We start from the raw sequence: 24,537 nt of genomic DNA, 5'->3' as shown, positions 1-24,537 counted from the left end.
TTACAGTAGACGATATCGAAGTGGAGACGAAGTGGAATTTTGTTGAGGGAATGACCTCAAGCAACAAGTGTTTATAGAGGCTTCTCTTTATTCCCGTACTATATCTTCCTGTAGTATGTATAAAAGATCAATGTAAACCTGTCCCGTTTTTCTACGGAGGAATTTCCGCCCCGCTAACAAAATACAAATTCACCGTGATAGCCAATCGGAGCCTCTGTGATTTTTCATTTGTACAACTCAGTTGCAACTGTAGAGAGGACTTTCTTTAAACTTTTTTTATAGCTTATCCAAATGTTTGAGCTCTTAATTGTTGTATGACGATGCTAATACGAAACAAAACGCGTCCTTTGGTTCAATCACGTCAACTGTGTAAGCTGGAGGGTATTGTGATTTCAATTCTCTCAAATCATCTTCCCGCCCTTCAGCGCACAGAAGTTGAATAAATAAATAGCAGCTATTTGAACAAAAATTATATCATCGACTATTTGTTAATGACAATTCGGACCAAATCGGCACTTTCTGGTTCTCCTTTCCTCACTCGTTAGGTTTATTTAACTAATGTCCTTAATATTTTTGTGGTGATAGTAGGCCAGACTGAGTATCACTGTAGATTATAACCGTCATTTGACAAACACCAGTCTCCGAAGTAAAATATCAATTTATTTTGCACTCGTTTCCTTTTATTTTACATATCACTCAGGATACGCACAAGTCGAAACTACAGCCAGTAGTCAAAGCGTATCGCGTGATAGTCATTACAAATCGTCCTCTGATATATTCAGTTTTACAGATGAAACCAATATGAAAAAAAATATGGAAACATGGCAGTTGTTTGGTTTTTTTAAAATTAGCAAACAACCTCTTTTTTTTTTATATGTTTGGTTCATAGGAGAATCACTGTCGTTCGATGGTTCAAACGTAAGCGCAAAACGGAACGTAATGAAAGCTATTCTCTGGCCTCTTGGTAATGTTATTGGTTACTTCGGTTTGTTACAATAACTTGCAGTATAACTAGAGTTAGCAACATCAAGAGAAGAACATACCGTATGAAAAGCATTGTTTTTTATGACATATAATGCAATTTTGCCGCCCACCGGTTTTTGTTTCTTCCCGGATGGCCTTACCCATTGCCCTGCGCGAAACCCGTACGATTGGACATAAGGCCGTAGCTACTTCTACATGGTTTGTGTAATAAAGCAGCGTATTGCTATAACCTTAATACTGTTGCGGGCCGGTTTACAATAATGCTCTAGTCGTCTTTCCGCTTGAACAGGTTCTATAGAAAATGCACGCTTTATTTACACCTTAATATGGTTAATATTTTGAGCAACGTGATGGCTAAAACATTTTTCCGGGGATTCATAGGACCCATCAACTTCACAATCGCAATGAACAACCTCAGCAGTTATGTCAAGAGCGACGATTCCATACATCTCAAACTAGCAAAACCTAAGGGAACGATATGGAACATTGAGGAGCAAGTACCAGTCCGAGTATTATCAAAAATCACGTTGAACGGCATATTAACAGCAGGTTTATGTTTCGACACAAGAAGAGGATGAGACCTGCCGCCCGAACACATAGGTAAGTTGCCGTTATCTACAGACGCACTCAATGTGCAATCAACCAATTAAATCAATTAGAAATCGTAACAGAAGCCAGAAACATTTTCTTTTACCATTTATTAGGGTACAGCATCATCATACATGATGACCAAACGCTGGAAATCGTGTCGTAATTTGTGATTAATTTCTTAAACCGTTATGCCGTCACGTAGCCACATGTTCCACAATAGCGAAAGGCAATTGTGTTTCACAAGTTTGGAATTAGATCGTAGCCCTAATCTTCGCCGTAATCCGCTGCTGCCATTTTTATTGAATACCTATTCTATCTCTGTGGTGGACTGCGAAGCGAAAACAATTGATTCTGTCAGTTAGGATGCTTAACAGTATGGCAGTTCCAGGATAAGAATGTGTTAGAACTAGCAATCCATTTTTTCCTAGTTTCATACCGCTTGCTTAAAGCCGTTGCTAATCTTCTTTAAAATGTGCGCACTTCGAAATCTTTATGATCCATCAGTAATATTTCACCTAAACTTATGAGGAGCTCAAACGTAGTAGCTTTAAACAATTCTTTCCTGAAAATAATCATCATCGATTAAACCTATTAGCAAAATTTGTAACAATGCTATATCATATATACGTGATAGTAGATAGTTGTATGATATATATATATATATATGCTATATGTAATGCCATATGATCTTGTTGTATTTGTATACATTTCCATATTTTCATTCATTCTTCATCTACATTTCCATAATATAAGTACACGCCCCTACCTAAGTCATCATAAACGTATGGTTGCTACATTTAGAAGAGAAGGGCATGTTGCCCTATAGTATGCGTCAAAATATAGCCTAGTTCAACTAGGACAACTTTTACAACATGAAAAAGTGCATTTCATAATCAAAGCTTCACAGCCGTTGCAGCTGCCGAAATATGCTTACATACAAGTAAAAAATAAATTAAGCAAACACTTGTTTTTTTACCTATTCAAGTATTTGTTTGAAATTATGTAAGTTAGCTTGACTAAGCCAGTGTTCGAGTATTGATTCAATACTCCCAGATAGTACTAGGGGTTGGGCACCGATTTTTTTTTAGAAAAATTGCATCACTGAATTGAAAATCATTAAAAAAGAAGATGATTCATCCGTATATGAAGCAATATTCTTGGTTATTGCGTTGTTTAACTGCGGTAGTGCCTTTGTTTCGAACTGTTGACAAAAAGGGAAAAAATGAAAAAAAAGTGTAGTAGGGCATTGCTTCAAAATCCATGCCCTTCGTTTCAAAGACTGTGTATCCCCTGTTTCCAAGTTAGGCAACATCATGTGAAGGGGAAGTGCATATGGGTCTTTTTTACCGTGCAAACTAGGTTTCAATAGTGTAAAATCACATAGAGAATTTTAGCTCAGCTTGTCGGCAGCTTCCGATAGAACAGTAGTAGATATATGCTGGTTTCCCTGAGAAGATGCGTCTCTGAATCACTTTCTGTTTCAATGTCTTTTACAACTATTTTTCATATATAGTAAAGACACCAAACAATTATAAACACCCTAGCAGCACACTCATTGCTGCCAGCCAAAATAATTTATTACTTTATATATATACCAACATCTTCTTAGTCATGGTATCGCTCGTGATTATCATCAAGGCGTGTACGCGTCGTTATCAGCTTCACCCACTTTCGTAGAATGTCCTGTAACATTGGAACATTCTCTTTTTCTTTACCTTTTCGCTTTCTTTGACGGACACGGGCATTTAATCACCTGCATATATGATTTCTCTATTCTATTCAGTGAAAATGTTGTATTTTTTTAGTAACTTTAATATCATAAATTGCTATAATTATCATGATTAGATAAAGCAAGCAAAAAAATTAGATCAGGCGTCCACTTATTAGTCCACTCGGCAAAAAATGTCTATTTTGACACTTATACAGATACAGTACGTACGAAAGTTTCGGTTAGTGCACATTCACTGGAATTATTGTACCATAAAGAACATTGATCTGGCAATACTGATTTTTACTAACAAAAAAGAATCTGGTCTTTGTCTAGCAGTCTGATTTAAATGGGTAACGTGTATAACTTGTGATATCGCTCTTGCTTGCCCAATGTGCTTTGTCTTCTAAAGCTTGTAGAAGAGGCCCTTCCAGTCATTTTAAAAAGAACTGCAGAGGTTGCATCTGCTTAGAAATTGTTTAATATTTCTGTATTATGTTGAACACGTACACACATATCCAGCGGCGCTTTTATTAACAGAAAGTTTGTTGTTAGACAATTTAAGCTCCTTTCAAGTAAAAATTCGCGATCGTAGTTGGATATTATCATGATTTGTGAATTCGAAATTTATACGACAGTCCTTGTGCCACTGATTTCGGTTTGTTATTATAGTAGTTGGTAATCGTACACGTTGATCGAGAGGAGCTGGAGGTCATGTTTATGTTCTCGGTAGCAAATTAACACCCAGCCAAAGAATGTTATAGCATAGAGCACGCTTAGAAATGCCTTGCCGTGCTTGCCGGTATCAAATCAGAAAGATTTAATTAGTTAGTTAGCAAGTTAATTAAAATCAAGAACATGATCATATATTTTCAGTGAGCGTATTGTCATTTGCATCGGACGACTGCTGGAAGCGTCTCTCTTATACATGTGGATTCTACGGTTGCGTTAATTGCAACTTACAACAAGGCATAGTTACTCATTTAATCATTGACCAAATTCTTATTCTTACAACTCATAGGAGGCAGGTTCGACCCCTCGAATCGCCCCAAGTGATTTTTTTAAACTCAGAATTGCTTTTCCCTTATTTTCATCTATCACTACTACACGTGCTTTAGACTATCTACGACAACTGAGACGCGACTTTTAATTTAACAATATTATATTGTTAAATCAACTGATTACGGATTTTTTCCGTCGATTTGTTCTGACGTTGAAATTCGCTGCGACCATAAAAGTGGAGAAGACAGTGCATTGTATATGCGTTCAAAGTAGATAGTGTAAGCCACACTCATTATTTTATTGGCTCATGCATATGTTAAAATGACGTATTCTCGTTATGGCTGTATAACATAATTAGTATTCAAACCGTGATCATTTTGGACCATTCTGTGCTATCATTTTCATTAGGGTCCGAAGATGGCACTATACCCTTTCATCTCATGACTTGAAATAGTTCAAAGTCATCTGGTATTTTATTCTGAGTTCTGTCCTCTTAGCAACGTCTATTACGGATTGTCAGTCTCTCAGGACTATCAAACGTTTCTCTTCCCTCTATTATCGCGCTGATGCCGTTAAATAACGCAGCACACCTTTAAAATTCAATAGTTAATAATCATAAACGAAATCCATTACCACCGGAAGCGCCAATGCGTTTACTTGGACATAAAGGGGAGGATCGTGGAGTTAAAGTAACATTATGGTGACCACTAAAAATCATTAAGTACTGCTGTTAGAGCTCTCTTAGTATTAACGACACGCGATTGAGTAAATTTAGAGAAATGTGCCACTATCGCTCAACGAGGTAAATGTCATAGAATGTATACTACAATAAGCCTAGAAGATTCTTCAACACACAGGTTTATTGCTACTCAAGTCGTTTGCCCCAGATACTAGCATGCTGTAAATAGCTTACTCACCCATAAAACACACGTAAACTAATATGCAAGGAAATTCTTAGTTCTTTTCCATTCTGCCAGCGGTGGCTGAGCCGGTTGTTGTTGAGCATGCCTCGACTTGGACTACATATTAGAGAAAACCATTATCACATTCGATTACTAAATGAACTTAGGTACTCATTATGCTATATACCGTGCTACATGTACATACATGAAATCTCGCTAGATGACTTAGGAAAACGTGGTTATCTCACTGTCAATTGTTGTTTAATAATCGTATAAATATATGTACTAAATCTTTGTTGCTGTAATTGTCGATCTTGCTGATGCCATCTTCCCGTCCGCGAATTTGCTTAGCTCGCAATTAGTCCCTTTTGTTTTCGTTAGCGGGACTACTAGTTGTCATACCGTTGGGGCTCTACACACGCTCGTTTTTTCTCGTTTGGGATCACGAATGATATCACAAGACAGGAAAATCATTGGATTAGATCGGCGTCACTGATTGCGTTAGTGCTTTCGAACGAAATTAGAAACCAGGCGATTTCGCCACTGCGCACACGATCTGCTGCGTAGTAGCCATTAAGATCCTTTTTTACCTGAGCTTTCCATTTCTTGTTCATCTACGAGGGCGCCGGAGGATATCATGAACGATGTCAGATTATTATTATTAATGCAAAAGATTGCAGACAGTGTGGCATACACCGCCTGTAGCAGACCTGTCATTCCCTTCACTTTCAACAGGATCATCTTCGGCTAGTCGTGCGTCCAGCGTTCGGCAAGAAACCGCCGATATATTAGCGTCATGTAGACGCCTAATAGGACGAGGACGAAAAGGTCATCGAGTAAACCGAGAAGTCCGAACACCGCTTCGGGGATCATGTCTAGTGGTGAAATTAGGTACACGAGCGCGGCCAAAAAGCAAAGAAAAATTCGCAATCGAAACATATACATAAGGCCGCCCAAGGAAAAAAACTCGTTGAAGACATGGCGTAGCAGTAGGGGCAAATCGCGTACGTGCTCGATCCACTGCAAAAACCAAGATGGAAGAAAAGTCAGTCAGTTAAAGCTAATATGAAAATTAAATATGAAAAAAAATGCAGGAATATTGGACTGTAGGGGGTCCTAAGAATAACACGTAAACACGAATGCAATTAGCTGAACTTCGTAGCACACAGTAAGTTGTGCTATAATATCTTCTTGCAAAAAGAAAACATTTTGCCAAAAAGATCAACAACAGTTAAGTAATATCTGGTATAAATAAGTTAAGGTCCGTCAAACTGTTGCCTATCATCTAACCCGTATGAGAAAAAGCAGTGCACCGCGCATGAAGATCATTAATATGACATCCCTATAAGTAAACACAAAATTTGCTGCGTCGGCGAATTCATGCTTGCCATTACGGTAATAGTTATTATGTTACACAACTACTATTTGCTGGTGCAGCGCCTAGCTAAGAGCAGGTTCTAGAGGAAGACCACTCGCGTTGCTGGCTTAACTGCGTATTAGCGTTGAAGTACATTGGGGTACCGAAGATATATAGCAGATTACCTATTTAGTGATATGGCGTGGACGGCCAGGTCTTTGGTTTAGCAACCAGGAATCGTTGAATGAAATCCCGCTATGAATAAAGCAATTATTTATATTGGCCGGCCGGAACCAGTTCCTCAATCCGTTACCAATCAACACGTACCGGCCGTGGCTCTCCCGAATGTCTCCTGTTGTACTGATTGATTCTTCGTATCTGTCGCATTTGCTGCTCATCATCTTCGGATGGCTGCGCAAAACACTTCAATAAGACGTAAACGTGGGATCGGCAAACGGGACAGGACGTCTTTACCTCGTTCGAACGGGACCCCTCGAGCCAGTCGAGTAAACATATGGCGCAGAATGCATGCCCGCAGTTTGTCTCCACGGGCAATCGAAGTCCCTCCAAGCAAATGAAGCATTTTTCATCAGGCCCAAGGACGCGTTGAAACTAACATAGGGAAACAATAGAGAAAAAAAATCGCGAAAAATGAGGTCGCATTACCAACAGCGTGATAAGCTGCTTTTGACTTTCATATGCTTTGAGACGTGTTTTTTTATTCCGAATCTTCTTCGGAATCTATTCTAAGAACCATATTAAAGGCTTTGCAATAGCGTAACATTTTGCACCATCAAGGGTATCTGCAACGGCAGAAAGATTTTTTTCTTCCATTCTGAAACTGAAAGATGAAGTACCTTAAGTGCTGCGTATTATCGTTCACCATATTATACTTAATCAATATGCTTTGTGATAATCAATGTGTCTACAGTTAAAATTTCACGAAATGACGACCCAGTGTGCTCTATGTTTCATTCACTAGCGGTCATACGTCATTGAAGATTATGTCACGATAATCAACAAACAATAAAACGCGCATGCGTATGAATTTGTCCTTTTCAGAACTAGGTTTTCGTTCACTATACTTGGCACTGCCTTCATATTTGAGATATGACCGTTGGCTTACCAGTCGGGGCGGAACGGCTGCTTGTGAGGGAGGCATCTGGTCATCAGCACCGCCTGGTCGCCATAGATTTACAAACCACGTAATGTCCATAGTCCGCCTGACAACACGGTGAACAGAAAAAAAGGAAAATCATAAATGAACTAAAATGCCCCCAATTATTAAATGTTTAGCAGAACGACGTTTTGGACGACGATTCGAATAGATATAGAATTATTTCACATGAGATATATAGTTACGCTTTTTACACAACTGATGTCAATAATAAGGGTGGGACAAACGGTCTTTCGAATTTGCCCATTATGTGATTTACGATCATGTTCGTATATGCAGCCTGTCAAGTACTAAACAATTCTAGTTTTCGTCACGATAAAGAGTTTGTGGAGTTCTGCGTTTCCACTTTGGCTGTCATATCATCTACTTATATTGCTTATTGGGTACCGAAATGACTAGTACGTTGTGCTTTTTACAAAGCTCCTAAAAAGGTTTGCAGTATTCTGAATTCTAGCAGAAACGAAATAGACTAAAATATGTCATCGCTAAGATCAAATAGTACCCGTTCGGAACACTATTGTTATACAACCTGATAGCTTACGATGCGTGCAGTGTCATTACGAGTTTAAAGACCTCAATCAATCCTAACATGACCAAATAAAAGGGCTGTTAAGAACAATAGGGTACATATAATTGGCTGATAATCCATTTAGTAAATCAACGTCTTTCATGGCACCACAAAAAATAACGCCCTGAGAAAACGTCTCCTCTTAAATTTTCCTTACTTGTACGTAAAATTACTAAGTAGGCGTTCCTTTACCCGATTACTTACCATAGTTGGTACACGACACCGGCGGTGAAGATTGTCGTAAATACGAAACCGGTGATTACCTGAAAAGCCGAATGAATATAGCCACATTACTGACCCTGGCAGCATAACAACGTAAAAACTACCTAATATTGACAGCCACCCTGACGCTACTCCGTTCCTAGACAGGAATTGCTGCTTATGTGTTCAGTGTACACTTCAGCCCATAAAAATGTCGTCCTCAACTTGTCTTTACCGTATCCAACTTTTCAAGATAAATTCTGGGACATACTCAAGCAAATCTGACTTCGAAACCTGCGTCGGTATTCGTTTGTATATAGTAGCATTGTTGAAGTATTTTACTATTTTATTTATTTACTGTTGAAATGACTAGTCATTACACCATAAATTTCGCTCAATGACGCGTTTTGCCTTCGACGCACCTGTACTAAATGATGTTACAGGAGTCCATATTGAGCAATCACTTAGTCACTTAATCAACGAACTGTGAAACTATACGTGAGCTATAGAGCTTCTGTAAGCATCGTGTCACAACTGCGATATAGAATAGCCACGCACTGGAGACGATGCGTTTATTTGGCGTTTATTCTTTGGGTGATTAGATCGTTTTGCCGCGAACAGAAATAATTCACTACGGATGTTCAAGTGGAAATTAAGCCGTAATCACACCCCTATCTTATAAAGTAAACGTTTTCCTTATGGCTCCAAATCCAAGGTACTGTCTGTTAGACCGAAAAAGATGTCGTCTATCAGAACGAGTTATATTTACATTATTTCCTTCAATCTGAATGCTGTGTAGTTCAACGGAAAGGAATTATGTTGGTGTGATGGTACAAATGGTCGAAAAACATATTGCGAAAAGAGAGCATCCACGATGCTTCGATAATTCGACAGAGTTCAACGATCATTGTTTGATTAGCACATTTGATACCATAGACGCGTCCCCTTCAGTGTAATTTAGGTGGAATGAAGGGCTTGTACTCCAAATCAGAACAAAAAGCGGGACCTGTGAAGAACTCTGGTCGGATGACCGCCGATGTTTCTTGCAGCTTTTGTATGTCCCAGGAAAACCAAATGGACCCGCGAAAAATCATTCTAACAAACCTTTCTACATATGTAGACCTGTAGCGAACCTGCGAAGGCCGATTACGCCAGCATCAAAATTGATGGTTGCCTCCTTTTAACGGTACTTGATACTCGCAAGCTTCTATTTGAACGCTACGCCCACTACAATAATTCGAAAGAAACCTTCAAAAAAAAATCAAGCTTCACCGACACACCACAGCCATAACTTATTTCAAAGGGGGTTATCATGATAGTTCTAGTCACGGCTTCAAAAGACCGACGATCAATGCTGGCAGATTCAATGGGCAAATTAAACAAGTGTGAAATGTGTGATAAGAATTTCTGATCACACATTATACACATGAAAAATGAAGACATACACATGAGAAGAATACAAAATATGAATTACGCCAAGGAAAACAGTGCCTCCTAAACTAACCTCAAGCTTGTCTCATTCTAGAGAAGTGTTAATGTTATTTGTCAAAAAAGAAAGCTACCTCGTTACAAAGGCTGCTTTTCTACAGACATACAATAACCAAATTGCTTTTGAGACAAACTTAGCGAAAAATGTATTGATTTCAATAATGTCTGCTACGCAAAAAACTACAAGATATGTAATATTTCGTCCTTCGGTTCAGCTGTGTCGGTAATAAGGCTAAATAATCATAAGTAGTTTACTAAACTCATTGCAAAGTCATCGTTGCAACATGTGGTACACGCAGGTGACGTGGTGATCTTCTAAAGCAACAAACTACAAAATATTTTAAACCATTGGTAACTGGAACGATTATCGCACATTACATAGCCAATTGAGTTTTTCGATCGGTGTGACACATGTCTTATATCTGTATATAAGCTTAATTTCATTCATTCTCGAGGAATATAAAAGATTAAAAAATATTATGCGAAACTGTATAGCCCTATGGGATATCTTCGATAATTACTTTTTTGAACAGCTTGGCGTTGCTGTCCTGTAAAGATTGAACTTTGCAACTGCAAACAAAGAACATATCTGTTACCCATCTCTCCATCCCTGGAAAACCATTACTGAAAACAAAGCAAAACGAGAAATCTCGTTATGTGTAAGCTACAGGAACTCGGAAAGGTCACGCTTAGTCATAGCTTTAATATTTTGTATGAGTCAAGTAGTTCTCCGTCTCCTTTCAACCTATGACATTTTTTCGGATAGGTCTATCTAAAAATAAAAACGTATTCATTTTTTAGGCGTCGGCCGACGGATTACCGAAATTATCTGCCTGCACATGAGTTATGTGCTGCGTGACTTGTTGCCAATGTTCAGTACGATATTTGCTGTGAGTTTTCGTTACTAGTGAGTTTTCCCGATCTTTTATGGCATCACAAGGCTTTTACCAAGTGTTTAAACTATCCACTTACACGCATCTTTAAAGCAAAGAAAGATTTCATAATCCTTTTATTTTAGACATCCTTGAGGACTTCTTTGTCGTCGGTTCGTTCTTCTAGTCCTTAAGATTTTCGCTCGACACACGATATCGGTGTGTTAGTAATGATTTGGTGCATAGGGTTCGCAAAGCAAGCCTGAACTGTTTTTACAATTGGAAAGAAATTTACCTCGGGAAGACTAGTAGGCTTCGTTTAACAACAGCATGTCTGTTCACTTTTTCTCTATTGCCCATAGCATAACCCGCCTCTGATTCTTTGCTTATAATTTATACTTTTTATTACCGCGGTTTAATCGTTCGTTTCGGTAGACAATACTGTTTAAGAAAGCAAAAACAGTCAGGTCACGGTATTTAATTCAAAGTAAAATTACCCTTCTTGCGCTTTCGAACAGGGTGATTTTGCCATTTTACTTTATTCAGCCCTCTTTCAGTAGCTCGACAATTTCTTCGCCGTGTAATCACGGCAAAATACTCAGATTATCAGTGTTTTTTTTTATTTTACTAAAGGCAGCCTCGCGTAGGTACAATGCCAGTAGCGAAAAGGAGGATGTACTATTCAAGGATTGTTTGTACGCTGCAAAAGAAAGTGGTAGTGACACTATCTACGTTACCGGTTTTAACTGTTATGTCATTTGGAAGGTCCCACCAACCCTATTTTAAAATTGTTGATCCCTCACATAGTTCATTTAAACAGTATCAATAGCTACCGTAAGGAAATCAGACATGCAAAATCATTATGACGACAATATCTCGGTAGTCCATTACTACACCTTAAAAGGATAGCTTTTGAAAACCATCTTGTCACTAACCACAGACACATTAAACCAAATGTGGACGCTTAGTTTTCGTGAGTCATTTTGTTCACTAAAATATCTTTCGATTGAGTAATACGTGGCTAAAAAATTACACGAACTACAAACTACTAAATATCCAAGATCAAATATTTATTGGCGAACCAGTGGCCCTGTCTACTTAGTCTAGCAGAATGCTTAGGTACACCATTCCCATTCAAGCTTGGCTACCAATATATGCTATTCATAGTAGTGCTGTTATGGCACTTACTGTTGCGCCGTTAACCAACTGCAGTTACTCTGTTTTTAAATATTGGTGTTAATATTGCTGTTTGAACTTCCCAAATCTAACAAGTCAGCACCAGATAGTTCATTTTTATCAATTATGCGATGAAAGCTATAAAGACTTATAGAAGGAAAAAGGACTACGCGCTGAACGTAAGAGGCGCCGAAACACATCATCTATCATTCCTAAAAAAGTCGTACGAACCATTACAGTAAAACAAGTTATCGTAATACTAGTATTTAAATGACAGTCGTCACCCAACCGGCGGCTGCCGGAAGGAGCCGTGGGGGAGGGGCAGTTGCAAGCAAAATGTCAATATTGACGAGCCAGAACATTTGGATAATAATGACATGCGTATATGGGTACGTCAACCGCAAGGACCATACGGAAACGTCCGATGACACTGCTGGCAACTGGCTGGCGATAATGGCAAAAACGGGGAAAATAAACGAGCAGACGCTAGGTAATACGCTACCAGGTAGTAGGTACAACTTAAGAGTGCCTAAATAAACCAAAAGAGAACGGCTCGTTGGGAATCGGACAGGAACATTGAGGCTTTGGTAAAAATTCAATGACGTGTGATAAAAACTCTACACAAAGACATGATGGCTTCTTTGTAACAAGAAATATATCGTAAGGTCATTGTGCTGTTTTATTCCCCTGACTGCAATAATTAAGCGTATTAAGAAATCTCGTACCATACCATAACATAGAATTGTGTTTGTGATGTTATACACTTGCACTGGGTATCATGAAGTACGTAGCAAAACAACAGATCGCAGCAGAGTTTGCTGCAGTATCGGTGTGCTTCGGGTCAATCGCTTGTCACCTGCACAGACGAAACAAAAACGACTAGCTCAACATCTTTCGTTAAAATCCAGTAATAACAGCAACATCTGTAAGGCACTAGACGACCAGTAGATCTGAATCCACTCCATTATCGCAACATGTAAGCGATTTTATTTTGCTGGAGCTTAAAGTGCCTAGTGCATTCTATAATGCAGATAATTCATCACTATAATGCAGATCAGCTCGAAAGATATTTTGAATAAATAGAAAGAACAACATTGAGGTCTGCAGTCGCTGTTTGTATTACCGGAATTGAAAAATGAGATTTTTCAAACGGACTTCAGAACTGGCATTTCTAATACCGGGGCTTTATGAAGACAGAACCTAATGAGTTTTTCACGTAAGGTAGAAACCCGTGCAAGTCGAAAATTGGCAAATGACTCAAACATGTCTTATTGAACATACTATGCCAAAAAAAAGGAGCAGCATAGTTTCCAGAATATCTATTTAAGCACCTATGGTGGAAACCGCTACATTCATCTTGAAAGTCTAATTATTTTGTAATTCCAATCACAATGCTCGAGTAGACCGTTAGAATTGATAAAAGCAACAGGCAACAAATAACTAACTCATAGGGTAGTTGTCCGGTCTCACATTCTGCAATGTCCGCAGCTTTGATCCTTTTAACTTCACGTTTTTAGGTCGAATGAACTGATAGCCTGCAACACAAAATGCCGAGAGCAATAAATTCGATACCCCATGGAAAAAACGAGTATAGCATAGTAACATGGTATCCTCTGGGATCAGTACTAACATTACATACGTCTGGATGTACATGCTTCGATCAAAGTGTGTCAATGCTATCTGACAAATAAAGAGGTGGATATATGAGTTATATTGAAAATGTTCTATTAAAATGTGCTCTTAAAATTAACTATTATACAAAATCCGGACTATTCAAGGTCTACCAACTTTAAACTATGCTAGCCGATTTAAAATTGAGTCGGTCTGTTTTTGAATGTGCCATGGGGCGACGTGTTATCGACCCTTGTAATTTAAATTGGTCAAACACGAAGCTGTTTCCGAGCTATTGTTGGGACAAACCCACCATTCACGGTCCAACCTTGCAGAAGTTCGCGAATGAAGAAGCTCAATGAAACGAGTGTGGATCTAGAGAAGATTCAATTGATAGACGCCTCGAAGAAGGATACATGTACTAGACTAGACAGCCTACCGTCTTGGTCAACTGAGTGTTGTTGCTGAGTCTTTCAGTTAATGCAATGTTAGAATATTAGCGTCTTGTCAACCTTTCGCCCGATAGTTTCCGTTAGCAATTTTCAAAGTAAACGTAGAACAAATTCTGACTTTGAAGTTTTTTCGTGAGATGAAAAACATTTTTGGACAAGAAAACAATTATAACTAACTGCATCTAACATCATGTATATGAAGTATATTTAACATCCACTTATGGCACGTGGATGAATGCAGCCATTTGATTCAGTCATTATAATCAATATTCCTAAAGGGATCATGTTTTTCCAGATCTTCCAGATAATTAGATAGTACCATGAGTTTCGTTGCCACGCAGCGAAATCATCGCATATTAAAGCACTGTTGTTATTATTATTTTAATTTTACATAAAACTACTTCGTTTCGGTTTTCATTGTTCTACATGGAATAAAATTGCTTCAGTTTTCTATTTACAATCGTTCATATATTATATATTGAGTTTATTCCACGTGACTCGTATGCTGCCTACCTGGGTCTTAAAATCTACTTCACAGCTGCTTAAATTAAAAGCGATGACAAATAGGTTTCAAACGTATGATAATCTTCGATGTCACCTTAGCTGAAAAGAGGGCTAGTGGAACAGTATCCACTACAGAATGCACGAACGGCGGAACAAAGCTGATTTGAAATATTTATGTTTACACGCAAATTACTACTGACTAGATTTCTCGCGTAAACAATATGTTAACAGCGATATGTAATGCTGATGTATAGAGCCTAGCACTGAAGAGATTTTAGCCACAATGTATAAAAATATATCACATCTGCAATCGTTATCTAAACTCGCTACTTCTCTTAAACACGCTACTGACAAGGTATTTTATAGACTATTCAATTCCGGTTCGTCGAGTTATAGTTGGGCATTTTGTTCTCAACAACGGGACGGTGCATGCCCTTTACAGGCACGTTGTTTACGATCGACTCATAGCATGTAGTAATCTTTTCTCCCCTAATAAATATACTTATGCAAACATCTACCGCCACTAAAATGCATTCATTCTTTTGACATGCCAAGTAGCTATCGAGCTTAAAAGCGTGGCTAGCCAACATCACTTAATGGTCAACGTCACTTAATTACTGTGCGAATCCTTGCTTTTCTACGTTATTAACTATGGAGGTAGTTTATTTCATGTAAGCCTTTGTCCATACGAACCTCATCACCGATTCCTTCGACTCGTGAGTCCTCTCTAGCTACCGACTGCATTCTTCGTTTTTGACGGTCTCACTATCGCGGTCGACGGATTTTCGACCCCACAAAATTCGCTTGATTACGACTCTTGTCTCACTTTGTTATTTACAAACGTTTACTCCGGGCATAGCGTCACGTCACATAGATAGTTGCAAGCACGTGTTAAGTTGTTGCACAGTCACGATTACGGCTGCCGAGGACGAGGCAAGCGCTTACCAGTCTTCACATCACAGACAAGTCGGTTAGATACGGGATCGCTGTCACGGCGATCACGGTGGCTTTGTTTACTTCTTCCAATGCAGCAGCGACTCGTTGCGGTGACAACTATCCGCCAATCACTTACATTGCACCCCTGAATTCTTCGAGTTAACTGGATCAGTTATGGTACAGGGCACACATGCTCGTGCGGACCAACACACAAACCTTGTCGACAGCACAGCCAATCGCCTAATCTATCCAATAACAATACACGTCAGCTGACGATAAAATCGACTATCAATCATTTGTTTTCCAACTTCTGTTTTGTCGTCGTTACGACGAGGAAAACATCATATACTGGGCAAAACAACAAATGAAATGATCAGTTTGATTTGATGCCGTGATAAAACGAGGTGTTGATATCCGAAATCATTATTAACCAGTGGTAGTTGAAGAAACACGATAGTGTCACAAGTATAGCACTGGCCTGTTGTTATCGTTGCTGTAGCGCCGACAGGTCAGTCACGAACACACTTAGCAATGTATGCGCCGAAAAAAGTCACCAGTTACCAAAACGGAAGATGATTTTGTTTTAAATGACCATTAGCAGCAGGTCATCGCTAAAAGAAGATAGGAGCTATACTCTTCGATTGCGACAACAGCACGGCCACAGCAGTAGCGAATGACGAATCAGATGGTTCAATCACTGACGTTGAAATAGTTAAAGCAACCGATTATCGGACCGCCTTTACCTGCCTATATACCTAACTTTAGTAGAATTCAATTATTAACTCGAACCGTGATCAGACGGGCCACTGGTCGCATTAATGTCGTTTACGTGCAATCATTATAGTTAAGAAGTAGATGCACAAAACAAGGTCGGCTCTAGGCGTAACACATCCATCCACACAGACACACTGCAACCCACTGACCCTAAGATTTCAGAATTCGTAAAGATATCAGCAATATTGCTACACATCGACATATTGATATGGTGTTGCTGCTCATTGTATTGTTAGACTAATTCAACATTCGTAGTAGTCGAAAATACAAGCGAAATGAGTATATTCTATATGGGCATTATAAGAGTAATAAAAATAAAGGAAAATTGTAAAATCTTGATAGCTTTGTTACATGCTTGTTGTTTTGTTATGATCCTCCCCTAAACCCTTGTTCCCCGATCTTGATAAACGGCGGAACGAATTTCAGTAACAGGACGTCCTGCAGCATTTGTCCGCTAAACAATCATTTACCAGAAGGGCCAACCAATGTGAGTTTCTTACTCGATTCCACTTGCCGTTGTGTATTTGGAAGCCTAGCCCACTTTAGCTAAATCTACTACAAATCTTACTTTATTCGCCGCCGTATCGGCCACACAGACTTACAGCGTAACAGTATCACAACAGCAGCGGACTTTATTGAAGTCGTTTTGGTCGTAATCGCTACTTAAGCTTTGTTTCACCGATATGAATGCCGGGATACATTCCCGAATACACGGCTGTGTTTAATGCAAACAAAAATCTCGCGATGCAATAACGCTTTCCTCGGCGCATAGAACTACGAAGAATCTACCCAAAGGTTTGGTACCGTGTTACGCGAGGCACTCCACAACATTATAATGTTATTAGTCGTTGAACGAAATTATACAAATACTATAACTGCACACGATTTGAACAACTGCAATAGTCGCAGCGGCAATACATCGCGAGTTTTATTCTGACGAAACCAGCCTCCGCGAGAATGAATAGGAGTAGTTTCGTGTCGGGTCGCCGTACGACAGAGCAGGTGATCTACCGTTGAGTGAGTCATACGCATCCTTCACGAAGAGGACCTTTACAGAGCCAGTTTATCGAATTTGGATTGTTCTGTGACCGTTTTTGCTTGCGAGCAATGGCTAGATGCGCGAAATGTTTTGTCTATTCTGACCTCGTCAAAGTAGCCGATGAACTATTTCGCATGGAATATTCTAGTTGTTTTCGTTCGTGGCTTTCATTTGTTGCACCGTTAAGGCATATGGGCGAGGGCCGAAGCGCACAGAAAATCCGTACATATGACAATCACATTAGAAAGCAAAAACACTTCATCGAGGGTGAGGGTGTGCGTAGATAATAACTTCGTAATGTACGATATTATGGCCGCAATGGCTTTGTTCAGCCGGAGTAATCAACTTTGTTCATAAACGTTAACGACCAACTCAGTGACGCAGCACAGAAATAAGTTGCCCTTTTATAGCTGTCATATACTTAATTCTGTTTGAGGCCAGGATAACGTCTTTTAAGAGGGAGTTGATAGCAGAAATGACACGAAACCGCTTTTATTAATTTCGAAGTGCGACGAGCGCCTTATATGCCAAAGCTATGCGCCTGTCATTAGGCAAACTGGGTAAAGGTACATAGTCCACACAGTTTTACATACATAGTCTGTTTTACACTGCAGCACTCTCATTATTTGCGACAGTAAGAATGTAAGTTTGCCCTGAACCAATAATGTTATTAAAGGATTACAGCATCATCACTAACACGGGCAGCGCGGTTGACTGGTCGATGTACTAGTTGTCGGTGCGGATTTCATCAGTCGGCATTTTATTATGCTGTTTGGCCCGAGCAGAAGCAATCGGGCGTTTGTTTCATTCGTGAGAATCTTCGTGCGATGAAGAATGAATGTGTGTCGGCTTGTGTAGGTGAGAGCAAACGGAGCGGTGGTAGTCGCAGCGGTGAGGGAAGCGCCGAGCGTAAACAACCGCGCGAGACAGTAGCGCAAACCAAGATGGTGTGTTCAACAGCGTAGCGTCATTGAAATATGACAGTATGAGCAGTTGCTTGTTGAATAACGACTTAACCAACAGCTGCAAACTAGCGGTAACATTTGATTCAGTTTTGGTACACGATGTAGAAGCTCCCGCGTGCGCGGGCAAAATGGCAGCAGTTTAGGGCGTCTCACAGCATCTTGAGAATGGGTATTTAAAAGTCATCTATATGTGTGGACACGTTAAAACGAAACTGTAGTTTTATACACATTGGTCAGGCTGGGAAGGGTTCTTTTATATGAGGCCCAGTGGGAAGCGAAGTAAAAAAAGTGTGTAAAATAATAACAATAATAATGTAATAATGGGAATACATCTTGTTTCTAAACTACAACTGAGGGAGAGTTAATGTTTGTCCGGTGTCACAGACTCGACAGCTGGATTCTGTTTTATAGTATGTGAAATGTGGATGCATAGCTGGTGTTTCCTAACTAAACACCTTGCAAAGCAATTATTTTAATTAGTTCCGATTGTATATTTGCGGTCGACCTTGACGAACTTAAAGGTCGTTTTTCCACAGATTACGAAAACTTACTCAACAAATATAGTTACTTTGTCTTTAAGAAAAATTACTTTTGGAGGATGAGGATGTGCGTAGACAAAAAGTTCGTAAAGTACAATGCTATGGCCGCATTTGCTTTGTTCAGCCGGAGTAATCAACTTTGTTCATCAACGTTAACGACAAACTCAGCGACGCAGCATAGAAATAAGTTGCCCTTTTATAGCTGTTATATACTTAATTCTGTTTAAGGCCAGGATAACGTCTCCTAAGAGGGAGATCTAGTGCTTGCCAATATGTCGTTTTTAAGGGGTTGATAGCAGAAATGACACGAAACCACTTTTGTTTATCTCGAAGTGTAAGGAACGCTTTATATGCCAGAGCTATGCGCCTGTTATTTGGCAAACTGGGTAAAAGTACATAGTCCGCACAGCCAGTTTGTTTTCCACTGGAACGCTCTCATTATTTGCGACAGTAAGGATGCAAGTTTGCCCTGAACCGATAACATTGTTAAGGGGTTACAGCATCATCACTAATACAGGCGGCGTGAGTGGGGCGGGGAGGGTGTAGATCATTTAGGGCAGGTTTCTTGCGTCTTTAAGTACAATTCCTCGACCAAACAGCTGATCGATTTGTGAACAGCAAAACTTAGTTTTGCTATTCATCTAAGCTAAGAATCTAAGAGGCAAATGAAGGAAAATTCACAGAGATAGAAATTACACACACAAACGAAGCCGTATTCATTAAAAATCACTCACGTACGCTAGAGATGTTTTTACATTCTAATATTAACCGAACTGTTGTAACAAAATAACTTTTTAAAAATTTGCAGCCGAGACAGTAATGTGCTTAGTTCTAAACAGAGTAGATATCAAAATATGATTAGATGTATTCGATATGACACAGAGCTAACGCTGAAAAGGTATAAGCTGTTCAGTTGATCTGTCCAAACAAATTTTGATTACTTTTTGAACTTACGTACCCTTTCATGGCCGCATAAGAATCTTCTTTGGCATTTACTCCACCTGATATTCAGATACTTCCCCTGCATTGATTAGAAGGACCCTGGGAATTTTTTTTGACCATCCATAGCCGCTTTCATATGCACTCGATGTGCCACACTAGTAGGATAAATAACACAACATATATATACATCGAAACCATCATTTCAACATATTCGCGCGTCAGCTTCACTTTAGTGCGAAAAAGCTTTCGTAGGATGCAAAAGAAGTTTTTCATTTTGTATATTTAGCCTAAAATCGAATTACTATATTCATTAGGTAGCAAACAATAGGTTGAAACAATAATGAATGTCAAGATTAACACCAAAAATGTAGTATACATGTACTTTTTATTATTTTTTTGTTTCACAGCCACCCACTTCAGATAATACCCAACTTTTTTTACAACTTTTTACTACATTCTACCTACAAATGTTATTGTTCAGTCTTTAATCTTTGCAAATTCCAGATGAAATTTATCATTTATTTTGACTCTGTACTCGGTTTTCGAGTCATGCGCTTTGGGTTTGACTGGAAAAAGCAAATTTAGGATAAATCCATTTATTAATTATGACGTTTTGTTTGTAACCAAGTCACTACTAGAGGACATAGATATTCTGCCGTAAAATTTCAGTTGGTGCATCTAGTTTTTTGCAGAAGCAGACCGGCGATTGAACTGCGCTATCCTATTTTCAATGATGGGTCGGAAATGTCGAATAAGACCCTGCACGGGCCACGCTGCACCATCACCCAACGCACAGATGGTATGACCCTCAATCTGCTTCGACAATTCGTAGATCATGTCGATCTCCTCCGATTTAGCATCGCCTGTAATAAGCAGATGATACGAAACCAAGAATGACTTAGCAAATAATGCGAAAAATAAGCATTTTCATAAAACATCGGCTATAATTAACCGATGAAACCTATTAATGTTTGTATTTGGAAAAAATAAGCAAAGCATGAGCAAATTCTATGTAGATATTTAACTTCACGTGTAATTTATCAAAAATAATATCTTACAGTAGTTTAAGTCCACAGTGTAGACGGAAGCTCATGATTCGACCTATTATTTTTGTTAATCAAATTCGTAATATGACGATGCAGGAAAAGGTGCCACGCATCATGAGCTTAGTACAATAGTGAATTTGTACTTCTATTAAAATTATGGGCTAATCGCTATCGTTTCTTTCTTTTTCGACAATACTTACAATGGCGTGCCTCAATTGCAGTTTATAAGTGTTTTCTAAATGAGAGAGCTTCAGAATGAGCATAACGGTAATACAGCAACAAACCTTTAACAAATCGCGCCATAATCTTGTTCATCCATCCAACACCCTCACGACATGGGGTACACTGTCCACAGCTCTCGTGCTTATAGAACTCGATGAGTCGATGAATTGCCCGAATAATATCGGTCTGTTTATTCATCACAATAACAGCCGCCGTACCCAAACCCGTTTGTGCGGCAACAAGCGCGTCGAAATCCATAAGGACATCATCACAGATATTCTTGGGTATCACAGGTGTGGATGAGCCACCCGGAATCACGCACAGCAGGTTATCCCATCCTCCAATGACACCGCCAGAGTGAATTTCGATAAGCTCCTTAAGCGGAATACTCATTTCTTCTTCGACCGTGCAGGGGTTATTGACGTGACCGGAAATGTTGAAGAGCTTTGTGCCGCTGTTTCGTGTACGGCCAAATGATGCAAACCACGCTCCACCTTCAGCAAGGACATAGTACAGGAAACATACTAAATCGTAAATCTATTCTACGATGCGCAACCAGGATCAAGTATTTTTAATACATTGGCAAGCTAATTTTTGCTCCGAGTTAGTAATTTAAACTAGTTAATTCAAGATGCATCATATGACAATTGATTTATAAATCCAAATTCAGAGGCTGCTATATTTTACAAAATAATAGCAGAAGCAAGAACTCGACTGTGAAGTACTAACTCCAACAACGTCACATACCACGGCGACAGATTGTCGGTGACACAGCAACAGTCTCCACGTTTGTGACGGTCGTGGGACATCCGAAGACGCCCACATCGGCTGGGAATGGCGGCTTTAAACGTGGTTTGCCCTGCTTGCCTTCAATCGATTCGATTAAAGCGGTTTCTTCTCCACAGATGTACGCGCCAGCTCCCCGGTGGACAAACACATCGAAGTCGTATCCACTATTGCAAGCATTTCTGCCAATTAAACCGGCAGCGTAGGCCTCCTACAATATTAACAAAGTGAGACAGTTAATTACATTATAGTTATAAAAAACAATATTTTAATTAAGCGCATTCATATCAATTGCGGAGTGAACGTGTAGTCGGACCTGCACAGAGGTCATGAAGCTTGACTTTGACAGTACCAGATCACCATGATGTTTGAACTTGCTAAAATTATCATACGTTTCATCATGTCTTAGCAGTTCTCACACTCTAATTTACAGCTAACTGGCCTTTTGGATATGATAAACTTCAGTAATTCATTGCTACCCGCAGTATACGGACCTTAATAGCAATTTGAAGGTTGGAGGCTTCATTGTAGAACTCTCCACGAATGTAGATGTATGCTGCACGGGCACCCATTGCCCTGCCGGCGATGAGGCACCCTTCGACGAGTGTGTGCGGATCATGTCGCATAATTTCGCGATCCTTACATGTACCGGGTTCACCTTCATCGGCATTTACGACCAGATACCTGTGGATAGGCAAATCGATATGTATTATAATTAATAATATGGTATTATTAAGCTAAAGCTATATTCTAACAGATGCCATTTACTTCAGCTCATGTTGGGCATAGCGACTCGCATATCTTAATGTTAACATATCATTACGTTTGTAAGTGAAAGACGAATGAATTACGCTTCTATACAATTGAAATGTTTCAACAGAAACTGGGTGTGAAACTACGTACTTAGGTCGACCATCCGAAGGTTTGTTCATAAAGCTCCATTTGAGGCCAGAGGGGAAACCAGCTCCGCCCCGACCACGAAGACCCGATGTCTTCACCTCGTTAATGATCCATTCTGCTCCTTTATCAATGATTTCTTTTGTCTTATACCTGAAAGTTGTAATTGAACTCGTATTTGGTAATTGCTTCACGGTTATATATATATATATATATAGGCAATATATGAGGCATGCAAAATATATTGAAGATGTCGTCATCTCCTATATAATACATTTCAAGTATTTCGAGTATATATTCTCTAATGACAAAATGTTTGTACGATTCTTGTAATAGATTATTTAATATAGCTTAAAAACATAAAATCACCAATTTTTTCTAATCTAACTTAACTTCTTAAAGGATATTCAATTGGAGGTGAAGGTTTAATGTACAAAAGTGAAAACGATCTTTACTAATCTGGGTATGGCCTGTTAGAAAAACATGACATTTTGCGCACTGTTTTGATTTACAATAAATTTAACGATTGTAATGACGTATTTAACGATTTCAATAAAAATTGTTGAATACATCTATTAGAATTCAGTACAATAATACACAAGTTGTATCTTTTGCTAAATCTATATAATATACAAAATAAGGCTTCGCTCTTTTGTTGAATACCTACTTTGGCGCAGTTTCACGCTAAACGTATCACTTATCGGCATAAACAGCCAACACCGAGACGTTCTGATCACAAGAGCTTTCGCTCAAGATGAATACAAAAATACATCATGATATCAATGCAACTAACCTGTAAGGATACTCCTTGGTTAAAAATGGGCGTCGTAAACAGATATCATTATGAGTGTCTTACCAATCTCCACGAGACATAGCCCCCTTAAGCCTCCAGTCATGCCGGCCGTACAAATTCTGGAAAATGCGGTCTTCATCCTTTAAGGGACCTGTGAAACAGTACCGATAAAAGCCCACTTCCTGAACAAACTGATCAAATGCATTTCATTTTTTTTATGATGTTAACTGTAAACACATGACTTCTCACAGCTGAAGCACTAAAATTCACGACAGCACTACATGTATTTCAGTACCACATAGAATAAATTCGCATTGAACTTCTACTATAACCTTAAAGACTCTTGGACATATCAGATAACCAGTCTTGACAAAAGCAATTGCACTGTTTTATGGCAAACTGCTATACAATAAACAGCCGGAGATATTCTATTGACGGTTAAACGAACTAAGACCTGATCATTTAAATATTTGGTAACGCAGTACCGAATTTCGTCTTCGTCTGGGGTGGCGGAGTGCCTGGGGCGGTCGAGAAGGTTCTCCGTGAGCCCCGCAGGACAACATTCCACCGCTGCACCGACATCTAGGAGACTCCCAAAGCCAGTTGTACTCGTTACTTTCCTGGCAACCTTTATTGCGAGAAGAGGTTACACGGTCAAAACATTGTTTCGCTACCAAAACATGGACCAAACACGCCACAATGGACACAATCTTGTGGCGGGCAGATTTCAATTTGGTCTAGGAAGGCGCGAAAGCGAAAAACGTAAACAATATTAGTAGCTGAAACCGGGAAGTAACCTGCACTGAGAATACTGTGAAATGAAATAGTTGAGGTAAGCTCGTTGAATTTATCAGGTTACACATACCTGTATATCTCAAGTTGTTTTGTAGATAAATACAAGAAGTATTGTCTATTAGCTTTGACGTTCGTCGTATAGTTTTCAGAAGTTCGATATATTTTTTAATACTTATATATATTATATATACTTATATATATTATTATATA

The 24,537-nt window shown here is 39.2% G+C and overlaps 3 protein-coding genes across 16 annotated transcripts in view; 1 reads left to right on the top strand and 2 right to left on the bottom strand.

Annotated features, from left to right (window-relative positions):
* Window positions 1-3,104: 3,104 nt before the first annotated feature.
* On the bottom strand, window positions 3,105-18,167 carry LOC111249399 (E3 ubiquitin-protein ligase RNF170-like). Of its 13 annotated transcripts, none has more exons than XM_086989068.1 (9): window positions 18,040-18,167; window positions 15,287-15,774; window positions 13,472-13,561; window positions 12,757-12,882; window positions 10,500-10,602; window positions 8,494-8,552; window positions 7,671-7,767; window positions 6,872-7,156; window positions 3,105-6,207 (listed from the first exon to the last, which is right to left on the bottom strand). In XM_086989068.1, the coding sequence occupies exons 4-9, from the start codon at window positions 12,762-12,764 to the stop codon at window positions 5,935-5,937; spliced, it is 825 nt and encodes a 274-aa protein (XP_086845194.1). In that variant the 5' UTR covers window positions 12,765-12,882; window positions 13,472-13,561; window positions 15,287-15,774; window positions 18,040-18,167; the 3' UTR covers window positions 3,105-5,934. The 13 variants fall into 13 exon arrangements, with proteins under 13 accessions (XP_086845194.1, XP_086845195.1, XP_086845193.1 ...); XM_086989069.1 differs by having other exon boundaries at window positions 15,287-15,769; window positions 18,040-18,161; XM_086989067.1 differs by having other exon boundaries at window positions 16,008-18,132.
* Window positions 18,168-20,141: 1,974 nt separating this feature from the next.
* On the bottom strand, window positions 20,142-24,226 carry ND-51 (NADH dehydrogenase (ubiquinone) 51 kDa subunit). Its single transcript, XM_022804344.2, has 7 exons — window positions 24,018-24,226; window positions 23,596-23,683; window positions 22,746-22,892; window positions 22,337-22,526; window positions 21,804-22,053; window positions 21,119-21,550; window positions 20,142-20,651 (listed from the first exon to the last, which is right to left on the bottom strand). Exons 1-7 carry the CDS (start codon window positions 24,112-24,114, stop codon window positions 20,467-20,469), a joined length of 1,389 nt encoding a protein of 462 aa, XP_022660079.1. The 5' UTR covers window positions 24,115-24,226; the 3' UTR covers window positions 20,142-20,466.
* A 38-nt stretch (window positions 24,227-24,264) lies between these two features.
* LOC111249326 (guanine nucleotide-binding protein subunit alpha-11-like) overlaps window positions 24,265-24,537 on the top strand; it is a 55,893-nt gene continuing 55,620 nt past the window's right edge. For both annotated transcript variants that reach the window (XM_086989031.1, XM_086989032.1), the window contains exon 1: window positions 24,265-24,364. The gene's annotated coding sequence lies outside the window, so the exon portion shown is untranslated. The remainder of the gene's footprint in view (window positions 24,365-24,537) is intronic.

This window comes from Varroa destructor, unplaced genomic scaffold (genome assembly GCF_002443255.2).
Source record: "Varroa destructor unplaced genomic scaffold, Vdes_3.0 BEIS01000004.1, whole genome shotgun sequence".
NCBI classification, from domain to species: domain Eukaryota; kingdom Metazoa; phylum Arthropoda; class Arachnida; order Mesostigmata; family Varroidae; genus Varroa; species Varroa destructor.
The sequence above is the reverse complement of the archived record's forward strand: the minus strand, read 5'-3'. Positions and strand labels throughout refer to the sequence as shown.

Excerpts from the sequence above, each read along its gene's own strand:
- ND-51 (XM_022804344.2), bottom strand. The coding sequence starts at position 24,114 with ATGTCGGTGCAGCGGTGGAATGTTGTCCTGCGGGGCTCACGGAGAACC. Across the intron at positions 22,893-23,595 it reads GCTATGTCTCGTGGAGATTG|GTATAAGACAAAAGAAATCA; the intron begins GTAAGACACTCA and ends TACAACTTTCAG. Across the intron at positions 22,054-22,336 it reads ACCTTCAAATTGCTATTAAG|GAGGCCTACGCTGCCGGTTT; the intron begins GTCCGTATACTG and ends TTAATATTGTAG.
- LOC111249399 (XM_086989068.1), bottom strand. Across the intron at positions 7,768-8,493 it reads GGTGTCGTGTACCAACTATG|GCGGACTATGGACATTACGT; the intron begins GTAAGTAATCGG and ends CCGTGTTGTCAG. Across the intron at positions 6,208-6,871 it reads ATTCGGGAGAGCCACGGCCG|TGGATCGAGCACGTACGCGA; the intron begins GTACGTGTTGAT and ends TGGTTTTTGCAG.